Source organism: Pteropus vampyrus, unplaced genomic scaffold (genome assembly GCF_000151845.1).
Source record: "Pteropus vampyrus isolate Shadow unplaced genomic scaffold, Pvam_2.0 Scaffold301, whole genome shotgun sequence".
Lineage (NCBI taxonomy): Eukaryota > Metazoa > Chordata > Mammalia > Chiroptera > Pteropodidae > Pteropus > Pteropus vampyrus.
This window is the reverse complement of record NW_011889082.1, coordinates 1,870,680-1,896,562: the sequence shown is the minus strand read 5'-3', so window position 1 is coordinate 1,896,562 and position 25,883 is coordinate 1,870,680. Positions and strand designations below refer to the sequence as shown.

The 25,883-nt window shown below is 31.6% G+C and overlaps 1 protein-coding gene across 7 annotated transcripts in view; it reads right to left on the bottom strand.

Moving 5' to 3' along the window:
• Positions 1-25,883, bottom strand: part of RFX3 (regulatory factor X3) — a 254,136-nt gene that overhangs the window by 48,560 nt on the left and 179,693 nt on the right. For 6 of the 7 annotated variants that reach the window (XM_023521263.1, XM_011376666.2, XM_023521264.1 and 3 more), the window contains 4 exons: positions 24,071-24,145; positions 15,580-15,761; positions 11,906-12,025; positions 869-990 (listed from right to left, as the gene is read on the bottom strand). In XM_023521263.1, coding sequence (XP_023377031.1) covers positions 869-990; positions 11,906-12,025; positions 15,580-15,761; positions 24,071-24,145 — 499 coding nt within the window. The remainder of the gene's footprint in view (positions 1-868; positions 991-11,905; positions 12,026-15,579; positions 15,762-24,070; positions 24,146-25,883) is intronic. The other variant, XM_023521268.1, reaches the window with a different exon arrangement.

Sequence of the window (25,883 nt, the reverse complement as noted above, 5' to 3'; positions counted from 1 at the left end):
AGATTATAACTGAAATAAAAATATAAAAAAATATTCTCGAGAGCTCAAACGTCCACAAGAATATACCTGAGGTCTTTAGTTTGGGAAATGCTGCCATAATATTTTCAACTTCAGGAGCTGTTCCTATTTGAGAGTCCATTTTAGTTTGTCTTTGGCAGAAAGTGCACATAGATACATATACACACACACAGACACATACACACACACACTCTCTGATAGCTTCTACTTATCTTGATCCATTGTACAGAAACTATGCATGTTCATCTCTAGAAGAGCTGTCAATTAAATTAAAGTGCCATTTTTGCACCATTGGCTGTGATGGGAATATGCAAAATGTTCAAGTTCCACTTCCTAACTCTTTACATAGAAAGAAACATGTACATCGCCTAGAAAATTACAAAATAATAATAATAGAAAGTACTATGATCAACTTAAAAGAATAAATTATTTTTTAAAAGCTTATATTTTTTTCTAATCTGAGACTATATGCATATGTAACTTTATACATAAGAAATAAGAATTCTTTTTGGTACTTCAGTTAGTACTGAAAGTAAACACAACACAATTTTGATCACAAAAGCCCAATTCATATAAATTCTGGAAAACAATTTCACAGCAATGAGCCTTTAATTTATATACATTTAAAAGGCCTACATAGCTCAAGATTTTAAAAAATAAGCTGTAGTAAACATGAGAAAATATAAATGAACTAGAAATATCATATGATGTGCATAGTTTCAGCACAAAAAAAAGTCTTTCTATGTAAATTAACATCTATAATAGACATCGCACTTGGAGAAAACACTACTATTGTTCTCTTGTTTTCAAAATCCTAATAGCAACTAATATGCATTACACCTTAACATACCTAAAAACTGTTGATGATGTTGACTTTGGGCAATTACAGTTTGCTCAACAGATGTGCCTGTCTGTTGACCACTTCCTGTGAAACCATCTGCAACCCCATCCACTTTCTGCATAGGCTTGTACCTAAAAATATTAGATGGAAAAAAACAAATAAACCAAATTATTCCTTGCTTTTTTGTACTACACAAAACTCCCAAGGCATCCAATTTTATTCTATCTTCTTTAATGTCTCATGATAGTTGTAGGCTTTTTCTCCTTAGTCTCATAGAGCTAAAATTTTTAGAAATTTTTTCAATTGTGAAAAGTAAAAAGTGGGGAAGGGCTAGGAAGAGGATCCATTTTAGAAAAATCAGAAATTTATCTAAGAATAAAAGAGTTATGAGGTATTTCTTTGGACAGCAGATGTCCAAGATCATAGTTTTAATACACGATTTGAACATAACTTTTAATGGTCATTGGATCAAGGGAGAAACATTTTAAATATGTTGGGACTTTAATCTGAACTAAGGTCTGGGAACTAGGGCCTGAGAAATGTTGATGAACGGCTTTCAATTAATTAGCATCTCTAAAATATGAATCAGCCTACGAACTCTACAGTACTGTTTTTCATATCTCCTAAAACCTCCCCATACATCTCAACACATTCATCTCCCTTGAATCCTCACACCTGCAGACACAAAGACCTAAAGCATCAGCTTGCAGCAAAATACAAGCAAGAATCCATTGACAAACCTAATTTTACCAAAAAAAAAAAAAAAAAGTCAGCTACAGTTATGTATTTATCTTTAGGTTCTAGTCATACAAATTCATGGATTTTCCATACCGCTAAGACAGAAAATATGCTCCAGCAGCATGGGGAAGAAGGAAAGACTGCTTGGGAGAGGAATACCATGTATGAAAAAAGCTTGGGCAACCCTCCTAGGATAAGCAAATACAAAATAAAAAATAAGCAGAAACTATAATTTTTTCTTTTACTAAGATTTCATTTACATTTTTTCATTTAACAAATTTAGAAAAACAGAAAAACTAAGAAAATAAAATCCACAATAAGCTTATGTGCTAGAGATACCATCATTTACTTTATGCTATTTGTCCTTGCATTCTTTTTTTCCCCTATTTTTAATCATATTTATAAACAAAAGCACCTAATAGTCTCACTATCCAGACACTTGACTCTTACATTAATACCATAAGGCAACTGGATCATTAGTATGAAATTACTGTGAATATCAATGTCCCTAATGCATGATGCCTGTACTCTGATAACAGATATAAAATGAATGGACTTGGCCAAATATCATACAAATGTTCTAGTTGCCGTAAGGAATGATTCAATCTTGAATGTTATTAATTATATCTTAGATAAGTAAAACTTCAAAGAAAAATTACAGTCATTCATAATGACATTTATATTTGTTTCGTATATGACAGTAACTCTCAAAGAACTATGAAAAACAAAAATAAAGTCAGAAGATAAACAGTGTAGATAAAGGCTACAACACATTTCACTCTTGTTATCATTTTAGTGATGACTCTGTATCCCCAAAATGGTACTTGCTTTTTCTAATGATATAAAAGAACTCAAACTTATTCTTTTATTTAATGGAAAAACCATCTGAAAGAACTTTTCAATTGGGGCCATACCAAGAGATGACAGAAGGATAAGTATTGTGATGTGCTAGAAGCACTGTTTATGAAAAATTGAATGTTTTTCTCATTTTTTTCCTCCTTAAAAAACCATCTTAGCAAGGCAAAAAAAAACTTTGTGAGGCAAGCACTTTGAATACTTGTGTGGGGGAGTTGCTAACCATTCTGTTCTAGAAAATTTGAATGATATTATCCTTAGGAAATATATTTAAGTAAGTTTCTTGTCCTCATTGATTCATTCCAGGTTTCATTTGATTTTAGCCTCTCTTTTTCAGCTATGAAATTTTATATCAATAATAAAAAAAGCTAAAATTGTTTAACTATGTTTCTTCATTTAAGTTAATGAACTATGGAATTCATGGAATTAATAAAAGCGATTAAAGGAATTTTAATTATTTACCCTGGAGAAGAGAAAATGGAAATATTTCCTATAGATCTCAATTATATTAAAATATTATTGTAGGATTAGAGAGTAATTATGAGGCTTTCGCTCAGCTACATTTATCAAGTTTCCTTTGTCCTTCAAAGCATCAAGTATACTACGGATGCTTAATGGCACAAATATCAAGGACAAGTGTAATTTCACCGTAAAAGGAAATGACACATATTCCTCTCAGATTTTTACAGGATGGATGCTATGTTACAACCTACTTGCGCACAGTGCTTAACAAGCCTGTAGCCTGCAAATAAAATAATCGGCTTCCTTTGAAAGATGTAGATAGTGGACATTCCTAAGGAAAAGATATATTTTTAATAAGTACTCAAAATCATGGTGCATTATAATTAATGTGCAATTATGCTTAATAATGATGATTTTGAGTGGAACGCACTGATTAGAGGTACACTATATTATACAGGAGATGGAAAAATGCATCAATATTAGCTTACAGAAAAAAAAGGGAATAAGTTGGTAAACTGTGGAGAAGCCATGCAGGTCAGTACTTAAACACAAATCATAGGAGTGGTAATGAAAAGAAAAGAAAACACAGTCAGAACTGGGAAATAAGTTCATTTTAACCATAAAAGTAAGGGTAGCAAGGTGAATAGTGGATTGAATGGATTAGGCAAAACTGCAATATGTGTATTTATTCTTGGTTGCCCTGTCAGTATGACCTTTGTAAGCTGGAACCTCATGTTGTACCTCCTCAGAGAAAGGTGTGGGGACAAGTTTGGGAGGGGTGTGTGCCATAAAGAATGACGTCAGGAAGGGCAGGAATGGCTCATATACAAAGCAGTATTAGTATGAGCTAAGTATGAGATAACTTCCAGATACTGCTGACTTTTGTTTTTTCTGCTTTGTTTTAAAGATTAAATTATGTGGTGGCATACCCACAGTGTCTTGCCTGTCATTGGATTGGTACTTAGAAGGAATCTCCAAAAATCACAAATGTAGATCTGAGGAAAGCTACATGTTCATTTTCCAGATGCTCTGAGAAGAACATCCTATCCCTATCGTCAACCTCAGAGGGTTGGGTCTCCCCAGAGAAAGAGGGATTTTAACAGGAAGTCAAGAACAGGTATATTAAAAATAGGCTAAACAAATATCTGTGGTAAATGATTCTCCTTGGAAGAAACAGTTACAGATGATATTATCTTATATTAGGTTTTGAAACCTAATTGTATGTAAGTTGTCAGGTAGCTTTCAAAAATAAAACTTAAATGCTAAGCTCACCCTAGATCTACCTAACAAAATCTCTAAGAACAGGGCTTAGGAATTGATTATTTTAACAAGCTTCTGAGATGTTTCTTAAGGAGCCTGCACAACACTAGTCCTTAGGAGTCTGTTGGCTTGATACAAATTCCATCAGCCCACTGTTATAGAAGTACATCTATAACATTAGAGAAAAGTCATTTTTTTTATAATATGTCATTGATTTTCAATTCTTTTCAATAAATCACACTTGGGATATAAATAAATATCTCTGAATGGATGATGAATGAATGAATGGATGCTTAAGGTAACACTTCATTATGCTATTAATTGATCTTAATGTATATCAAATCAATTTAACAAACGTTTATTGAGCATTGACTATGAACAAAACACTTAGGGGCACAGTTTTGAAAAGGCTGCGTATAAACAGAATTTTTCCAGGCTGATTTTTATATTCTATTGACTTACATGATAATCCAACATTATTTTAACTCTGGCTGAATTTCAACTGAACTCTTAGCATTGAAACATCATTTTTAGATTTCTTGCTTTTCTACCTTCTTCAAAAAATAATCACCATTTAAATATGAAATTGTAAAAACCAGAGGTACTTTCTACTGAAAAAATTTTTTGTTGAATTTGTTAAATAACTGAACTCTTTAGTAATCCTTTAAAAAAACTGAACACTCTCCCTTTTCCTCATTTATTTTACAGATTCATTATTTTTAGGTTAGGCTGTCTTATAGTAGATTATTAGTTTTCCTGAGTTGTGTGTGCTCTGAAAAAGACCTGAGCTGCATCTAATAAAGAAACAGCTCTTGGTTTCAAAATTAGTAAGAGGCAAATGATAATTTTAACAGCTTGCAACTCCATGGGCAATTAGAGCTAAAGTTGTTAATGATTAAGAAATCAAAGAAACTCTAATGCTTTAATAGCCGAGTGTATGCATGAAACCTGTCACTAACACAGAAAACTTGGAAAATTATTAGGAATCTTCCCCGATGAGGTCAGTCATAGCTGTTACTGAGAACATGGAGAGCAGGAACTCTACTGCAAAATAATACCTAATTCTGTCAATAATCTCACATGTACAGACACTGAAGGAATCCAATGGAAAGCAAAGAATGGTATATATTTACCATCACATTCAATTAACTACCAGGTGGAAGGATTTTCAACTGACACATTTGGAAAAGTCTCTTTGCCAAATGTTAAGTTATTGTATTGTTGGGCCCCTTTGTTGGAGCATCTTAGACTTTGCTTAATGAAGAATGCAAAATCTGAATTGTATTGGCAAATAGAGTCATTCTTATGTGTACCATCTAGAAAGTATATAATCATTTAATTTACATGAACTAATCTAAATGTTGAGCTCATAATCAGGGCAAGAGGCTAACATTTTCTAATGGAATCTTGTGATTCTCTTTGGAAAAACTGTCCCAGAAATTCTTTAGATGACTTGAGGTCTGAAATGAACCAAATGATACAAACATGAACACTCAGAAGAAAATAGTGAATATTAAAAGTATCATTCTTTCAGAATAGTAACTGATGCCTTGATGTCATATGGAATATGTCTATATCTAAATGACTTCTAACATAAACTCTGATGGATAATGACAGATAATTCCATCTCTTCAATTCTCTTGGTGGCTCTTGAAGTATTTGTCTCTTCATTGGTTCTACATCTATAATGGGCAAGGAAAGGAGGAAAAAAATTAAATACAAATGGGGTAGTTGTATTAATTGTAGAAGTTTTAGTAGAAAATTTGGGAGAGGTAGGGAAAGGACAAGGTTGAAGCTACTGGCTAAAATAAAAGTTGTGGATCATTCATTCATTTAACACATATTTATAGAGTATTGACAATGTGCTCAGTGCTCTACGAGGTGCTGAGGATGCAATGTTAAAAGAGGCAGACAAGATTCCCTCATCCCATGAATTTCTTCACTGTTAGAATAGGTAATTTAGAGTTAACTGTATAGAACTGAAACAGTCTTGTAAATATTCATAACACTTTAATGACACTTCTTTTATCTACAGCTGGCCTTTTCTGTTAAACTGATCCAAGGGTAATGCCCCAACTCCTTTATTTAGAGAATGACAACCTGATGCCTCCTGATGCCAAGACAGCATCAAAAAGTGACCGTTAAAGTGTATAGCTGAAACTTATGGATTTCGTTAAAAATGTCACCATAAAAATAATTAATTAATTTAATAGAAAAGGTATCTGAGGCTCTATCTAGGAAAAAATAAGTGAGGTTCTTGCATATAGCAAAATTAAATGGGCCTCAGTTTCCTTATCAGTAAATAATAATATAATTGCCAAACAAGATAGTGCATTTGAAGTGCTTACTGAAGAATATTTTAAATGTTCAGTAAACATTCCTGAGAAAGATGAGTGGTGACTATTAGTATTACCAAACTTTACATACATTTCTATAATTAGTAATTACTGAATTGAGATTCTCCTATTTTCAATGGAAAATATCTTTACATCAGGGACTGGTATGGTGGCTTAGTGAAAATTAAATACCCCAGTGCCAAGACTCTTATTTGGCTCCAAAAGCCAAATGCATAGGCACCTGGTCATCTTCCTACTGAAGACTCCTGCCACCCTCAGTTGCCCCTGAACTATTTACCATTACTAGGTGTTTAGCTCTGTGACCCCAGGGAATTCATGGTCTAGGAATGGAATGGTAAACTATTAATATCAATCAAAGTTGAAAAACACTGGCCTAGAGATATAAAGAAATGGAAAACAAACGTGCCCCACTGCCAGGCTTCATTCTTCTCCAAAAGAGCCTTTATTCTTAAAGAAATATTTTTTCTCTAGTGCACATAGTATAATCATCATCATAATAATAATCATTATCTATCAAATACTTGATTGCTTCCAATTACAAAAAAAACCTTTATGTATTTTTTCCACTTGAACTTCAAAACAATGTGAAGTAGACTATTATTAATTTCCATTCTGCAGATGAAGAACCAAGATTCAGTGCAGTTCAGTCATCCACTCTGCATAAGTACGAAAGCAGCCTATACTCAAATCCACATTTCTCAATTTTAAATACAGGCTTCTTTTCACTTGTCTATGAAACCTACATTAAGAAAGGTCTTCTAATGACAAAGGTTCTTGTCCTTCCTCACTCCTTAGGACCATGCATGCTTTCACATCTATCTACAGCCGAAGCAAAAGAAGCCTTGCTATACCATCCTTCCAACTGACCTCTATTTCCCTCCTTTCAGTGCCACAAAGGTTCCTTTTTCACAGAATCCAATTCCTATGAAGAGACCATTCAAAGAGTCAGGAAGCGACACATTTCCTCACTTTTTTAGGACATACTAAAATATGATCTTCCCTTTATTTCATACATAAAACATTTATTACATGTGTATGTCTCTGCTTGGGTTATCTTACCTCTTTAAGGGTGGAATTCTTATAAGAATAAAGACAAGAGGACTGGATTCTAATCCTGATGGCTATATAATCATGGGTAAGTTATCTACCCTTTACAGACTTTAGTTTTCTCATCAAGGGGATGAGCTGGAGTAGATGATTTCTTCTTTCCACCTCTAACATTCTGTAATTCTGTGACAGCTCTTTTAGATGTGATGGACATATTCTGTATGCAACTGTTGGTTAAATATTTATTGAAGGAATGATAACTGCAGTTTAACTATTTTGAGAATGGTTCTGGGATCAATCACAACCAAGAACACTGTCAAAAGCACTTGGCTCTAATCCACTACTTTTGCTACCAAGATTTGGAAGAATAACTAAAATATATGTACCAACACTCTCTATGTGTTTCTTTTAAATATTAAAAATAAATTGCAAATATTTTACTTAGTTTATAGAGCTAAAAATTACTGATCTGTTTTGCTCTATAATAACCTAATTTATTTATTGTCTAAATTATGTTAAACGAATTAGTTCATGAGTGAATTTCCTTGAAAACTGAAGATTATCTCATTTAAGTGCAGATGTTATTTTCATTTGAAATATTTTCAACAGAAGATATTAAAAAAAAAACAACAAAAAACTATCATACATTCTCCTGCTTCCTTAACCAGGATACTTAACCTCCTCTTGATTACCTATAATGTCATCAATATGCCAAACAGCTGCTAAACTGTGTTAGACTAGATTCTAGTCACTAAAGGGATATTCAAAGGGCCTGCTAGAGTGCCTAGATCTATTTGTCCCTCCACTGAATGTGTACAGACTGCTTTGTTGAATAACCCAAAAGCAAATAGAAGACCCTTGTCTACTTATATTTCCTCTTGCCAGCTGTTCTATCTCATGATTTCCTGTGAATCAAGTGGGCTCTAATCTGCTCCTTTATTTTAGGTAAATGGCTTGAGGATGGCTTCATCTTTTTAATTAAGCTAAACTACAGGCTCTGTGACATCTGTTTTTCAATCAAAAGCTGTTTCCATTTATTTCCAGACTCATGGCTATGTCCCATATGGTGGTGTCGCTGGAAATCTGATTTGTAGATAAGTGGAAATTTCCTCTACTACCCTATCATATCTTCAAATAAGATACCATATATAAAGCGGCCCTAAAAATTATAAAGCTATATAAAACAAAGAATCATTATACAACTACTATGATTCCAAACTTATCAGAAAGATGTACAAATTGAGCTCTAAAACTTCTTTTATTTGATAAGATAATCACTGTATGTGCTTGAATTTTCTTACTATAAGAACATGTGAAACATGTAAATTTATATTACAGAAGATGTGCATATATAGATGCATACAATAAACCTAGAGGCATTTAAACAATTAGAATATTCTAAAATATTACATACCAGTGCCTGCTATAAAATATTTCAAACCTCTCACATGTCACTTGTATTTTAACAGGAGAATGACAGTCTCTTCTTATGTGAATTTTAATATGTTCAATAGAATCATTTGAGTTTTAGAATTTTATAAGCCATAAAACAAATTATAGTTCTTTTTCCACTGTTTTTAACAAATACACTTCTTATTCCTTACATCCAGACTTAGGGAGAGAAAGTCTTCCTCTCCTATCCAAAGTGTTTCTGCACACTGGGTGACTGGCTTCACTTGAGGCCTATCGATGTTGCCAGTTGATAGAATCCTTCAGTGACAACAGGAACCTCCCTCTGTGTTGCTAAGCCCAATGAGGGGTCCTTGAAGTTGATAACAGGAACACTGAAATCAGTCAGCAAGACACCATTCCAAGAGCAACTGTCTATAATCTAAAACTTCTGTAATTAAAAAAGACTCTAACGAATCAAATGTCAATACTTCTTTGGTTCTCTAACATTCTTATTCCATGAAAAAGCATACATAAACTAAAGTTGGCACGATTTGTTAATATTACTGAGAATTTTATATCACTTCTTAAATATATTCATATTACATCTAACTCTAAAAGCAATTACTACTAAACTGAGATTGCAGGTTTTCATGGCCTGTTAACCTTGAAAGCTCTGGAATTTTTTCACAAGGAGGTCTTTATAAGTCCTAGGTCTTGCTTACCTAACCCAGACTTTTAAAACAAAGAATGTCTCCTGAAGGCTTCCATTCCATGAAAACTTGCTAGGCTTCATTACAGTTATATCACAGGAAGAAGTAGGCTACAGCTGTCTTAAGTGTCATTCACCAAGTTTTTGTTCATCTTTAAGTTTGAGCATGTGTCATTTTTGAATCAAACTTTTTTCCTTTGATCTCACCATCATCTCCACTGTGTAGTGCTACTATGCATGAGTGTAGAGACCACACCATAAAGTAAAAGCTGTTAAGTGTTGCCACTAACAGGTGAAAAAATAACCATAACCCAAGATAATAACAGTTTATTACAACTCACACAATCTCTATCTCTAATCACAAAAGAAACTGTTCTATAATTCATTTTATTATTTTTTCAGAGCCCTTCTTAATAAATTTCATGGACTATATCTCAAAAAATAGGAATCAGCAATTTAAAAAATAAGATTGAGAATCTGTGCATTAAAAACGTAAAACCCATGAGATACCTTTATATAATATCCAATCTTGACCTGACTCTTCAGTCTGGGTCATTTGCACTAAAAATTATGACTGTGTTAAAACCACTTAACAAGTGTCTTTACTTCTTTTCTCTTTCCATTAACAATGTTTTGCACAAAATCAAATAGTCATCTCTCTAGAAAAAATCTGAAAGTCTCACTGTTTTGCTTCAAAGCCTTCATGGCTTCAGAGCTATGCTTTACACAAAGAACAAAGTTATTAGCTTCATATACAACCAAATCCCTTAATCTGAGATCCAATCTACTTTTTAAATCTCATCTCCCACTAAGCTACTCAATCTTCTCAATTCTCCTCCTGCAATACCAACCTCACCAAATCATAGAGCATTTACCAAAGACATCGTGAACTTTACCCCTCCATGCTTGTGTTTACATTATTCCCTCTGCCTGAATGGTCTTCTCTTTCTGATCTCTCTAAGTCCCTGCTCAAATAGTACTTTCTCTATAAAACTTCCCAATCCTCTCTTCCAGGAATTTGAAGAAAATCCCTGTTATTTCAATAGGTCCTTGGTTGATGCATTATTTTAGCACTTCTCACATTGCATTACTTAAAAAAAAAAAAAAAAAAAAAAATCCCATGTGCCTCCCTTTCTAATTTCTTAACTCCTCAAAAAGTAGGGACTATGTCTCATCCATGAACACAGGGCCTAGTACATAGCAGAGACTCAGTCAGTGCTTGCTGACTAAATAGACAAAGGACTACTGAGTAAGTAGTCCTTTTCTCCAGCAATGACTTGCGGCTAATATTTCTGACTAAGTTAGTATAGATGTGGAGATGTGGCCAAGGTGACTAAATATCCCAGAACAATGAATTAGGCAGACTGATGCAGATTACCTGATTACCTATGTGAAGGCTTCCTTACTAATTCTGCATGCTCCGTTGAAAAGAAAAATTATAACTACTGCCATGGCTGAGCTATATTGGTAAATAGAGAGAGCGCCTTCATTTTATTTACTCTAAACTATGATATAAGTCACATGAGACAGAAGGCCCTTGGCTATGTAACCACACTACGGGCTTGTGCAAATCATTTAACCTCTCTGGGACATGACTAAAAAAAACAGGGCTGTTAATGCTTTGATAGTCACAAGGCTGTACAGCTAGACTACACTGAGATATTTTAAAATGCTAAGATCTATGATTCTGTTCATCCGTCCATCCATCCATCCATCCATTCATCCATTCATGAATGCTTGAAATCTCTTACAGCTCTAATATCTATAATTCTACATCTATGAAAGTTAGATTCAAAGAAAATGTAAGAAGTCCTAAACGTTTTGCAGGAATTTTATACAATGTCAAAAAGAATGACTTGAGGGATGTGCAGAATAGCAAGTAAGACACTCCTACCTCCTGAAACATTTCACCAGTTGGTATTTGCTTGGGTATGCTCTTACGTTTTGTGTTTAGTTTTCCTGTCTGAATAATTTGGGATGTCACATTTAACTTTAAAAGGGGCCAAACAGGCTGACTGATAAGTAATTTTAAAAGATTTGGAAAATAGATAGGATCCATGAAATTCTAAATCATATTTAAGAACAACAGTATGTAGTGAAAGCATGCCAGCAATAGTGACATTATTGCACAATTAGGTATCTATTCTATTTGTTCAGAAAAAAAAAGGACCGAACATCTAAAGAAATATATAGTTTTGACATGTCAATGATAAATCCAGAGTCTACCTTTGTTTCTGTTGCATGGGTTGTTGCCTCATAGCCATATACTGCATATCTTCTTGCAGACGATTAAGAGGGGAATCTGGTTTGACACGAATCCCATAGTAATGGTACTTGGAGTTTCCTCTTCATAAAATAACAACAAACATTAGAAACACAAAAAAATCAGTCAAATCAGTATTAATCATATAGGATGTCCATTTAACTTCACATTTGGAAAAAATATATAAAAGCAATTATTAATGTTATATATTTATGATTCTGTATGCTGGATACTTACATATTTTTATGATGTCTACATTTGAAGAATCAAACTAAGATTCTGAATCAATCAGCTCAAGGCCCTAAGAAAAATCTATTCTTATAAACTTTGCCTTAAATATTAGTGAAATAGTCAATTTATTCCATTTAAGTTACATTTTATTTTCAAATTTATATTTTTAATTTAATTTGGAAGGAGCAATGGTAGGAAAAAAATTTCTGGCCAACAAAAATTCATTAACAGGATAAAAGGGTTGCACACTAAATAAGAATTTATTACAAAAAGGTTATATAGAACCAACAGAAAAAAAAATCTTAGTTCTGCTATCTTAAATAAGTTTTATATTTTTCAAGTTCTATTACTGCAGGGATGATGAAGATAACTTCATTGACACAAGACTTAGTGGTGAAGTCTGTTATATTTAATATTTTAAAACCTAGAAAGAAGCATGCATTTATTTACTCTACTCATTTTGAAATACATATTTTTGGTCTCTGTTCTTATGAATTCGTATTAGTTTACAGGCTGAATAGGATGTGTTACAACAGACATAGGGAAATTTCTCTGTGAAAATGGCAAATTTCTACCTGGAATAAAAAGTCACAATTTCATCATGTTCATGAGAAAGACCAAGTTTGTTATTAGAAATGACAAAGTTTTGCTCTGAATAAAATTTGAAATTCTTGCAAAAATAACACTTTAAGTATGTAAATTTTTGCAGAGAAAATAGTTTTCACAAGCCTGTATATAGCAAGATATCAGTGCTCTTTTCAATTTTTTCTTTCATTTACAAAAAGAAATGCAAGGTGTGGATTAAATATTTTATATAAAGTAGAACAGAATTTTACTTCCAAGATTAGAGAACATATATTAAATAAACCCTATATATTTCTAAAAACATTAAAATCTTGTTATATAAATAATATTGCTTTTTTTTTAAATGTAGGGTATCTGACTACCTACTTAGTTTCAGCAAAATAAACCAGTATAAAAACCAAATGCCTCTAAAAAAAGGCTTTCCACTTGAAGAGATTACATCTTGTCTCCAAAATTTACTGCAGAATGGAGCAAAAAACAAAACCAAAAAAATACCACAAACCCAATCAGCAGTGTTCTCTTGTACAAAGTAGAGAATGATAAGGAGTAGTGGTAGAGGTGGGAAGCAGAAGACGCCAGAAAACTGCCAGTGACAAAGCTACAGAGTAAAACGTTGTTCTTGTGAGACCACAAAACAGATGATGTGTCTAGTCTCTTTTCAGTTTCTTACAAATCAGCATTTTTGTTGTATTGCTGGGAGGTAGTTCTTTCTATTCCATAGGAGATGGTGGAGATCAGCATGTCCCACGGTCTTTGCTTAAACTGAATTTGGAAATGGGATCTACAAAATGTACCTTTTGATTTAACTTTGTTTAGAAACATGGTGATTTTATGTACCTTTTACTTGGTTCCAAAACTTGAGAAAAGGTCTGGTTCTGGTTTGAAAGAATTCGCCGATGGATAAATAACAGTTCAGCTTACAGTTTGCTTAAGAAATAAATATCTTAGTTAAATTGTCTCATAATTTATACTGATTTTCTTTCTGTTCCCTGGTTTAGAGGTAGAAGGTGAGTGCTCATACAGTTTCCGTGGTAGAAAGGCTCATCGACCCCTACCACTGTCAGTTTTTCTATATTAGAGTTCTGTTATCTTCATAACATAGCTTTTGTTTAAACATTGCCCATAAGATTTCTTTTTTTCTTCTTCATCTAGGCTTTGCTTTTCACCACTAATTACAAACACCACATACAATTTTAATAGAAACGAGAGACATCATTGTTTCATACTGGGGTGGGTACGAGGAGGAAAAATACCAGAAAGTAAATGCTGCAATACTGCAATATGTACTTACAGAGTATGGATTCCTCTCATTCACAAACCCAAAGAACCCCAATTTTGTCACTTTCTATTTTAAAAATGTGTTTCACTATTTGAATGGAGCCTCAAAATAGGACCCATTGAAATCCTTTTCAGTAACAAAAGAAGCACAACAATACAGCTATTAGAATGTTGAATAAAGCCCAGAGTTTCAAAATATTGGCACGGTATGCATAACTATTGAGTCATCAGCTAGGAGACAGCAGATTAGGCCTCCAATAATGAGTTTTGTAGTTATTACGAAACTGGGGGGAAAAATACAAAAAAGAAACAAAAAGCTTTTTTTTCAAGGGGCTGAAATCTAGTACAGGTAGAAGAAAACACTTTTATGAGAGAGCTAAACCTCTAGGAATCTGAAAGCCATACAATCACTTGAAATGCAACAGAAAGGAATAATTCACACTTTCAATACATACAGACCTTGCAAGTCTCATAAAACAGACACACTCACTCATCTTTTTAGCATAAATTTATAATGAGGTCAATTACTCAGGCTCTGTTTATTTATTAAGAATATTAAAAACCTGTTACTAGAACACTGTGAAGCTGTGACTTGTAACTAATTAAAGGCATACCATCTAATGTTATATAGTGTATAACTTTATGTTTACACTTTTTAATACAGATTTCTATAAAATTTAGGAAATAAAAAAAATCCATATCTTTCTGTCCAGCTACATATTATGCTAATTTGTAAAAATTATAGAAAAGTAAAAATTAAGTTCCACAGTTCTAGGTATTATTTTCATTATATTTGATTATTAAAAACATGCATATCTCTTTCCAAAGGAAGGAAACATAGATACTAATAGTGTTCTTCACTTTATTGGCTTCCATGCAATGAAATATTTTTACTTCCATACATGTATGGTTTCATAATCATATGAAACCATATGAGAAACCATATGAATCATATGAGAGTTTAAAAAGGCTACCAACGAGTTACGTAACACCATGTAATTATTGAGGACCTTGAACACCTATATTTTTCAAGTTCACCAAATGATTTTTAATTGGTTTCCAGAAATGAAATGCAAACACTCAGTTTTAATTTCTCTCTTATACCATTCAGATAGAAGAGTTATTTATAAAGATATGTCAATTTAATTTTGGAAGAGTCAAGATATGTAGTTTTCTATTCATTATGTTACTTATCATCTTTAGTATGGTTATCTTTAAAAAGAGAAGATAGTGATATATGTTAATTTTTGAAGTATCATATGTAAATTCTGCATTAATAGGTTGGTCTGTTCATTCCTATGTGATTCGAGAATCAGCTCTGAAAGCTTGGTTCATTTGAAGTTTAGGACAAAGCATCATTCTAGTTTGGTAGTCAGTCTATTCATTGAATATGACCTTTCCTTTTCCTTAGGGGTTTTATAAACAGCCAATTCTGTATTTCTTCTTTATATGTTATCTGTAATCAAGTACTTTTGCTCAAACGATATACTGAACTGGTTTAATTTGAAAGAGATTGATTTATGATCTTATTTTCAGTACTAACCTAGTTCCCAATCTCCTGGTTCGTAGCCCCATAAAAATTGACCTTATTAGTTTTCCAAAAGAAGCAGCATTGACTGGGTCCAGTTTGTGTTCCTGACAGTGTCGTAGGTAGTGGTTGTATAGAGTGCTTCTGGGAAGGCTCACTCCTTCTGCTGTCTCATAATTGTCCAACAGCCACTGGAGCTAGTATAAATAGGACAGAGTAAACACAAAGAAACCATATAATTTACCAGAATATCTACAAGATGAAATACAACACCTGTAATTACAATATACAGAGTTACTTAGATCTTCATCAAGCCTTGTAATAGTGTAATCTGACTTTGAAAACTCTCAGAAGCATAGCTATATATCACTTCTGACCTCACGCCATCTCCATTCCTACAAACATTCAAACACATGTAGAGACAAATTAATTTTTTCTGTATGGATTGCTATTTTGGAGACAAATACCTCTTCAGAGAATTCAAATAATCCCATTAACTGGTCATAAAAATAATTTACAATTGTTACAGAACAAAACATGTTACCAAACCTGGCGGCATGACACATAATATGTCTTTAGTGTTGGCTTGTTATAACACATGAACAGCAGGCTTCCTTGTATGAGTTTTTATATTAAGGTTCTATTAACTTTTATAGAATTCTAATTTACTTATCTAATTAACTTACACAAGATAATACAAAAATGGTATTAACTACTGGGATAAATTCTGCAAGCAGGAAGGAAAAAATGTCAGTCATTTCTTCCCTAAAGAGAAGAAACTCACTAGACATTGGTTAAAAAAAAAATGTATATGTAATGAAAAGAAATCATTTATTATAATCATTTGAATTTTTCTCTCTCAAAGTTATGTTTTTTCATAATTTTGGAAGACAAACTACAATTATAGTTGGTAAAGCAATATCTTCTCAGTCTACAGTTCACATTTTAGAGTTTTACGTTGTCTTGTGTGTATTTTTTTAAAAAAATCTTTAAAGTACAGAATGAGGATGAAATTTTTAGAAAATCTAACTTATGCATATATTGAGTTTTAATATTAGCAAAATTAAATTATTAACTTGTCCATTTACTTATTTACAAAAGGAGAATTTAAAAAGATTTAAATGACTTTCTTAAGATCTTGTATTATCCCAGTGCTTGAGTCTGGTTTCCAACACACGTTTCCTTATTACTCACACACCAGCTGTTATATCTACAAAAGCAGCGAATGCTTCACATTACTTGCCTCGACAAAATTTCTATGCCATATATAAGAGGTATGATAAAGAGTTGATATTTTACACGCAATTCAAGTTAAATATAAGTTATGAAAGCTAAAAAATTCCTTTATTAAGCATCAACTATGAGCCAGGAGATGTGCTGGGCACCTAGTGCTAAAAAATGAACGTGAGCTCATCTCTGTCTTCTAGGAATTTACAATTATATCCCAAAAATGATAATATGGACACTCAAATAAATTAAAACATTTCTCTATTTTGCTTTCATATTTTAAAATTTGTCATCAAACTCAGAACCTAAACTTTCAGACCCTTAAATAATTCATTAAAAATATTTTCAGAATTATTGACTTTAGCCATGACAAATGAATTTTCCAGAACCATTATAATTTCATATATTCTTACATTAAACCCATACGGATGTTGGCTTAGAAAACAGGGCCACCAAGCTTATAAGACAGAGCAGAATATTTTTAAAAATAAAATCATGTTCTGGCAAGGAAGAATGGAAGTTCTCTATGAACCACGTATGAATAGAATATGTACATTTAAGCATGCCTATTGCCTTTGTAACACATACGACCCTCTCCTATAAAATTTTTAAAAGATTACACAAAATAAACATTCATTTTCATAATGACAAAATAAATTACGGGTCAAAAGAATTCTTTGGATATGAATCATCTTTAACTTTGGAGTAAACAAGTTTCCAGAGGCACTCAAATATGATTTCTGAGTATTCTAAGATGACAGAGAATAACGTATTAACTTACTGTAAAGGAGAGGAGGTAAACTCATTGGGAAATCAAGTTTTTAAGACTCAGATTAGTATTCTGCTTATAATAGTGGGTTAGAATGTCTCTTTAGACTTTCTTTTTAAATTTTAAGACGATTATAAATGCAACTGATGGAGATCACATAAAATGTGGCAATCAAACCTGCCTCACATATTTCATCCATGTGCCTCGGTAAGATGACTGGGTTTTTTGAAAGCATTGTTTCCTCACTTGAACAGTGTTAGGGTATTTCTAGTAAACCATACTGCACAAAAGGGCTGGCTCTTGTTTACGTACATATACTAGATAGAGCCTTCAATTGGTGTGCTTAATATATTAAGAATGTAGAAATAAAGAATATAAAAATATTCTTTGAGGAATTCAATTCCTTGAGATTAAGGAATATTAAAGAAATACTAAGAAAAAAATTTCAGAATGATAAACATTTAAAAACTGTAAATATTTTTTGAAAAACAGTAATATTTTAAAACTGAACCAATGAAGTACCCATATCCACAAGCATGGAACACACACTATGTGTAAGTTAAAAATTTCAAAGATATATTTGTATGTATGTATATGTATCCCGATAAAGTATTGCATATTGTCAAAGCCAAAATAGTATGATTTATTAAATAAATACATAAATAAATAAATCAAATATTTCTTACTTTTCTAATCACAAAAAATAATCTTATAACATGAACTCTATAACCAAAAGTATATAAATAATAAAAATAGAGCTGATGTAAAATACTTTTAATAAGATATAAAGCAAATGAAAATAATTTGTTTAGATACAAATAGAAAATTTCTGTAAACTGTCCTATTTACTAATCTTCTTTTAATATTTAATTACTTATAAGACAAATATCTAAAAATGAGTTTACTAATTTCTCATTAACAAGAAAATTATCTTGTAGACAAAAAATTTTATAAAATAATTTGAAAAAGCAAATCCAATAATAAAATATTTGAAGGGTTTTTTCATGAATTGCCTTTTAGAAAAGTGAAAACTAGTGCAAATATTAAGGTTCAATATAAAATATTTGAGTCCAAATGTATGTTTACATAAATAAAAGTTAATCAGACCATTCTTAATTAAGAAAATTTTTCACAGAAGGAGTAAGATAGTTACAGCAGAAGTTGGCTTAAAATATTCAGAAGCCTAAATGATATTAGTCAAGTCCCAAGTGACTAATTTAGAGAAAATATAGCTTTTATTGAATTGGCGATGTAGCCGTCTGAAACGGTGTAGTCCTCTGAAAGTCAAATACCTGAACTGTTTTGCAAACTGATTGTTCTTACTATATGGTTTTATATTCTAACGGTTTTACATTCTTAAAGATTCTTCATTTCTAAACCAGTTTTTAAAAATGAGATTATTTGTGATATGCGTGCGCATGTGTACAAGTATACATATATATTTACATATATGTGTATATAATGTATGTGTGTGTGTATATATATAATAATCATTAGTTGGTTGAAAAATTGCACAAGAGTGGGTATTCTGGCGACTATAACTTTGACAGCAGCAAAGCTACATTTTGTTCTTTGCCCTTGTTTGTAGGAAGAGGACGTTTTATTCCTTGCGGAAGGCTGGAGATCAGTTTGGAAGAGCAGAAAGAGGTCAAGCAGAGGTAAAAGCCCTGAAGGATGGAGGTGGCTCTGCTGTGGCCGTGAATGTTCCAGGGAGGAAGGCTGCCAACAACTGTACCATCAGGGGAGAGTGCTCCTATAAGCTCACTTCATAACTGGAAATTGATTTAGGACCTACCAGATAAGATTTTGAGATTTAGCTGAAGATTATAATCAGCATTCTACATGCCAGTATTTAAACTTCAAGTTTTGACACTGTGATGAAATTGTAAATCAGACATTTGGGTCTAAAACATAGTATAAGAAAAGATTAATTTTATTGTAAGAGAAACTTGGAAGTTAAGTATAACCTAAAGGCATACACTCCATGCACTGCCCAAGGGAAGTTAGGTTAATGCCTGTTATAAGATATTTTTTTTCCTTGGTTTTTGTCTTTAATAAAATGTATTTCGACACTAGAATTCAATACCCTTAACATTAAGTAATTTAGAATTAAACTATTACTATTTCTTTTATTCTTTTATAAAATGTTTTATAAAATATTCGTTTACACTTGTGATTTTAAAAGCCCATAAAATACCATAGCAACTTTTAACCTTTATCTTTAAAAGCTGATTATTCTACTAATGAACTAAGAGATTCCTGTAAGGGTGGAAACCAAGATAATTGCATCTTTCAACCTTTGCATTTAATCTATATTAATCAGGGTAGATTAAGGAAGATGAATAGGTCCTATTTTTCCCAAAGGGAAATACTGATTGACAAATAAAAAAAAAAAAATACATATTGCATTCCCCAATTAACATCTAAATGTAACATTTGGCATTTTTTCTCAGATGGATTATTATCCATTAGGATTCATTTTAATTTCAGTTCACTGATGATATTATGCATTTTGACAAGCCTCATTTCTGTCATAACTTATATTTACAATACAGCAAAGTTAAGGGAAAGTAAGTATCAAATAAGGTTTTGATTTGAGCCATACATATTCCAGTAGCTAAAACCAACAAAAATCATTAAACGATTATTTGCTAGATTGTGAAAAGTGTATAAAATAAATACCCTAAAGCTTTTTTGTTAAGTTATTTTCTTTTGCCTAAAGCTTTTTACATACTTTAAATGGAATTTTTTTAAAAAATGCATAAGCTGAAGAACTTTATGTGAAAATTGGGAACAATTAACTTAAGAACATTTCTGCATTCAAATTTACAATCTAAAATATCACAAATTGGATATGATATAACTATTAAATGCCAATTTATATTAATTACAACAGAGAAGGGGTAGGAGTATAAAATAAACTTAAGTCTTCAATGAAGAAAATTACAATATTCTAATTTGATTTAGGCAGACTATGCATCATTTACCTGCAGCATCTTCACATATAAAAATATAGAAATAAAAGCATTTAAATAAAAATTATTATACAATAGACTGGATTATGTTAAGTTAAATCAAGACTACCATTCTAAAAACATGGAGATGAATGATATAACATTTGGCTATAATTTTTTAAAGAATTAGATTGTTTAGAGGAAAAATAAGTTATCTACTTTTAAACTGAAGTTTGCACAGGGGGAAATTATAAAGTGGCCATATATTCTTTCACTCAAATGTTATGCAGGAAGAAGACCACTCTCTAGCAATATTCACACATACACTTACTGAAGTGTACTGGATAACAATGTATGTATAAGTCCCCAAACAATGTATGTTTAAGTCCCCAAATAAATGCACACTTGGTTAGTAAAAGTACTTAGAATATGGAAAGTAAGATAGGCCTGTTCCCTTCTATTACTTGTTTCTCACATTCATTCATTTAGCAAATATTTAGTGAGCATCTACTATGTACCAGGTACTGTTCTAGGCACCAAGGATGCATTGGTGGACAAAACATATAAATCCTTATATTCTTAGAACTTTCACTCATCAATAAATATTTTCTATTTGCCTATTCAGATGATACTACTGAAATAATTGCCATTATGTTAATATTGTTAAGAGAATAAAACAAAGCATTCAGTGTAACTGTACTCAGTCATACTGGGACACTATGAATATTACCCCCTGAGGGATAGATAACAGCAAGAATATGCTGAAAAAGCAATATACTCCATAGTTTAGTGTGCAGAAAAGATGAAAAACAAAGCAATCAAGATGGATTCTACTAAGAGATTATTTCTGTGATTTGACTCTAGTAAGAGTTTTCTGAATTACTGTGAATAATCAAATGTAAAAAGAGAAAATAGGAAATCTGTTCTAGTCCATAGTCCAAAATAGAATGACAACAGACCCGGAGCTCAAAAATCATGATTAAGACCCTTCTTTAGAAACTAGTAAATATGAGATACAAATTATTAACAATTTCTCCTAATTTTTTGCCTAATGAAACTGACCTTTTGTAGAAACTGATAAATCAGAATACTATTATCATAAAGTTGAATTTGTGTCTACTTCAAAGAATCCCATAAACCTCAAATAATTCTATATTTTGTCCTATTCGGTGAAGTATAAAGGCAACTGCTAGTCTACTGACATTTAAAATATTAACAGTATTTCATTTAAAAAACCTCTCTATTGAAATTTTTTCACACAACTGAAAATCATCAATTAAGTTAACAGAATTTAAAATACCCTTTATAGGTGGTTTTCAATTAGAATACATGCAGTAGTTTATTTCAGTTGTCTAGATAAATCTAACAAGAATTAGAAGAATCACTAATTTTCCAAGAACAGAAAGACAACAGCATCTTATGTGCTCAGGAAGAAACTAAACCTTACTGATTAGCAGAAACACTGATCCTTTCTCCACTCTACACACTATCTGTAGAATCATTTGCATTTCTAAAGACTTGACTATAAATGTTTTTTAAAAAATTTAACTGTATCTTAGAGGTGTAATAAAAATGAATCAGGACATTTAGAGAAAGATTATCACTATATTAGTAACATTTACGCCCACTCTTCCTATACACTGAAATGCCTCTGGTAAACAGTATGGAAGATTTGTCATCCCTACATCATAAAAAATATGAAGGCATGAGTAACAAACAGTTATCTGTTGTTTATGCATCTTAATTCACACATTGATTAACACTAAATATTACTTCATGAATTCTATAAGAGAATAATTTCAAAAAACTCCAATATATTTGAAAAATTTCAAATTAACAAATAAAAATATACAAAAAATTCTTGTTCATGAAAATACTAATTAAGATAGGCAATTCAAGTTAAAATTAAACATATCACATATTTTACTAAACTTTATACTTCAAATGAAAATAAAATGCTAACTGAACACCAAAGCACAACTTCTTAGATGTCTGAAACTTCAAAAAAAGCTACTGGAAAGTTCCAGATTTTTTAAAAGTTCCTGAATATTTTGGTTAAAAGTGAACAATGGTTTCACTTGCCATTTTCAAAACAAAAACATCAGTTAGTCATTACCCACCCGCTCCCCAAAACATATACTCTAATAATATTTAGTAAATCACCCTTACACACAACTACAAACTCATGCTAACACAACAGAGATATACATATGAAACATATAAAAGAGTGACACATTTTTTATAAATTTTCAGAAAAAGGAAAAATCATATTTCTTGAAGCGTTTGAAAAAGAAAGGCCAATATATGTTATTTTTAAATTTATATCTATAATCAAAATTGCAAGCATTCTCCAAGGTGGTTAAACTGTTTTTATTTGCCCTGATACTTCCCCCTTGGGGAAAAAAAAAGACAAAATACTTCGTCTAAAAACAAATGTGCACAAAAATAGTATTTAGTGTTATGTTGAAATATCAAATTTAAATGTTTAAAAATTCGAATCTCTAAAAAGCATAGTAAAAACATTTTCTATGAACCAAAGTTTTTAGGTTTGTTGAAAAAATAATATTTTATTTCATTTGGGTAATCCAATTTTGGACTTGTCAGTCACAATAAATATATGGGGAAAATTTTAAAAATCATAATTTATCTCTAAATTTAAGAATATATACTCTGTCAGTTGGGAAGGAAAATTAATTATTACTATATTGTTGCTGATATTAACAAAAGATCTACCTAAAACAAATTTAATTCATAGGTTGATTTACTTTTTTCTATATATTCAGAAACCATGGTAATAAAATAACTCAATCACCATATTCACTGGTTTCCCAAAATTTGAACATTTGATGAAAATGTTTATGCTTCTAAAAACTGTCATCACTCTTCTTACACTTAACAGTATTATGGTGATGCTGCATCTGGTAACAGTTAAAAGCTTCAAGAAATAGTAACGGTATTCCTGTTTTATCTCAATTATTAGCAATTTATGGCTTATCTATAGCCTTGCTTCTTCTGGCCCACTTTCATTTTCCTTAGGTCTTAGGTCCTAGGTAGCTGTCCATTTAATGTAGTCTAATTAATAAATAAGTCATTTTCAAACAGTTTACCATTGACTTTGGCATTAATAATCTTTTTTCCCCTTAAAGAATATTACTGGACATACGAGTAGGCCCAATCATTTCTCTGTCTCAAACAAACATAGAGATGCAGATTATAAGCATTTGCTTCATAGCAAATAAATATCAAACTAGAAAATTTTAATGTTTAAAAGTCCCATTAATTACTTTTTTCAAATAAATAGCAGCTTGTTATTAACTTCGAAATGTTAAATTTGTACCCAAACAGTACAAAAACCTAGTAAAGCAGTATACTGGGGCTCTATTTTTTAGATATTCCAGGGTACAAAATAGCCATTAAGTGATACAGAGGTCATAAGGGGCTGAGAAAGGAAGGTTAAGAAGCAAAATAAATAAGTAAATAAATAAAACAAGCATTTAGAAGCAAGCAACACATGCAGAACAAGCAAGAGATTAGTTTACGTGAAGAGGCAACTTACATGGCTGTTGAGAAGAGAGCTTCTGTGAGTGGACAGACCGTCAGACTTTTGCAGCGTCTCAATCGCCATTTCAATCTGATAATAGATGTCATTAAAAAAAGGGCTCAAGACAAGATAGTAATAAAAGGCTCACCAGAGATTTTTTGATATTTTTTTAAGTTCAATTTCTTTTTGAATGGTGGCTAATAAATAGCTCTTACTAAATGTGTATGTCCCCCATCTTCCCCCACCCCCAGAGAATAAAATAAAAATAGGAACACTAATAATAAGTCCAGTCACAAAAGTAAACCCTTTTTTAACATTGTTTAATTATAATCAGAATGGAGACCTGAGGAGCAGGAACCCCAGTGGATTTTTCTAGTTATGAGAAAATTCTTGACTTTCATAGTTGAAGATAAGGGATAGCAACCACTCTCTTTCTAAATAGTCTCTCACCTAGAGTATTTAATATCTGTTCTATTCTGTCATAAAAGAAAAACTATACTGCAGATTTTGTGTTTAACATGCATTAACATTTTAATGCAAATGTGCAAAGACACCTTCATTAATGTTCAAAAGCTACTAAATCTATTCATCCCTCTCTTAACCCTGTATTAAAATTTGGAAGTGGAAGGTCATTAGTATGAACAAACATTAGGATGTAATCATGGGCCCTACAAAATGTTTTAGGATATGGTGGTGCAGAAGAGCGATTAGAAATGACAGCAGAAATGGAATGTAGAAGAGAAAATAATTCAGAGCCAACAAAGAAAAGGGACAACCACAGAAACAGTTTCATTCAATGTAATCTCAGCATACCATAAGCAATTATAACACCATAATTAAGAAGCAGGTGCCAAAAATATATGAGATGTGCTCTTGATAACCTCATATTTAAAGATACTTAAGAGCAACTACTATAGCATGTACTATAAAAATACCCTGTATTTAGTTACTAGGTTATATTAACAATATTAACTAAAGTTAAATAAAAAATAACTTTATGTAATTTAAGAGAGAAGAATCGATTTCATTATTTTGACTTCTACCATCTCATCAAATCAATTATTCAGTATAAGCAATTATAAAAATATTCAATGCTTTAAAATATAGTTAACTTACTTATACTTTACATTGGCTATAGAAATTAGTGATGCCTTGATATTTTAACATATTGCCTCCTTCAATCAAAAGAAAGAAAGAAAAGGATGGCGATATCCATAGCAAAGTCTTTTTTTTCTTCTATCAAATTTGCAATTTCTTTACGCTGGAATACTTTATACAAAGATGTCAGTCTCAATTACACAAAATTTTCTTCTAAATAACTTGAGAATTAATAGTTTTAATTTAATTTTATATTATTTTCCCAAGTTACCAGTTCTTCCCCGGAGTTAATAAAATGTAATACTAAGGAGAATGTTAGGTTAGAAATTCTAGAAAAAATATTCTTAAAACAGATATTAGTTCTTAAGATGATATAATACAATTTATTCTACTGTTAGTTTTTTTTGAGATCGCAAAATTAACTAAATTGGCTTCTAAGACACTCTTGCAGCCAGATGGTATATTAATGCAGTTTATCATTATATTTGAAAATAATATAAAGAAAGTGATATTGCACAAATGAAACAAGATACATTATAGAAAGAGTAATATAAATGTAGAGTAAACAAACATTTTGCCGAAATGTTAAACAGTAAAACTATAAAGGACCTCAGTTTTATATCTCTTAAAAAGGCATCAATAAGTACTCTTGCTTTCAAAGAGAAAACATATAAAAAAAAGCTGAAATGACTTTCAATCATTTTTAGGAAGAATTTGCTCAAAACTTTAA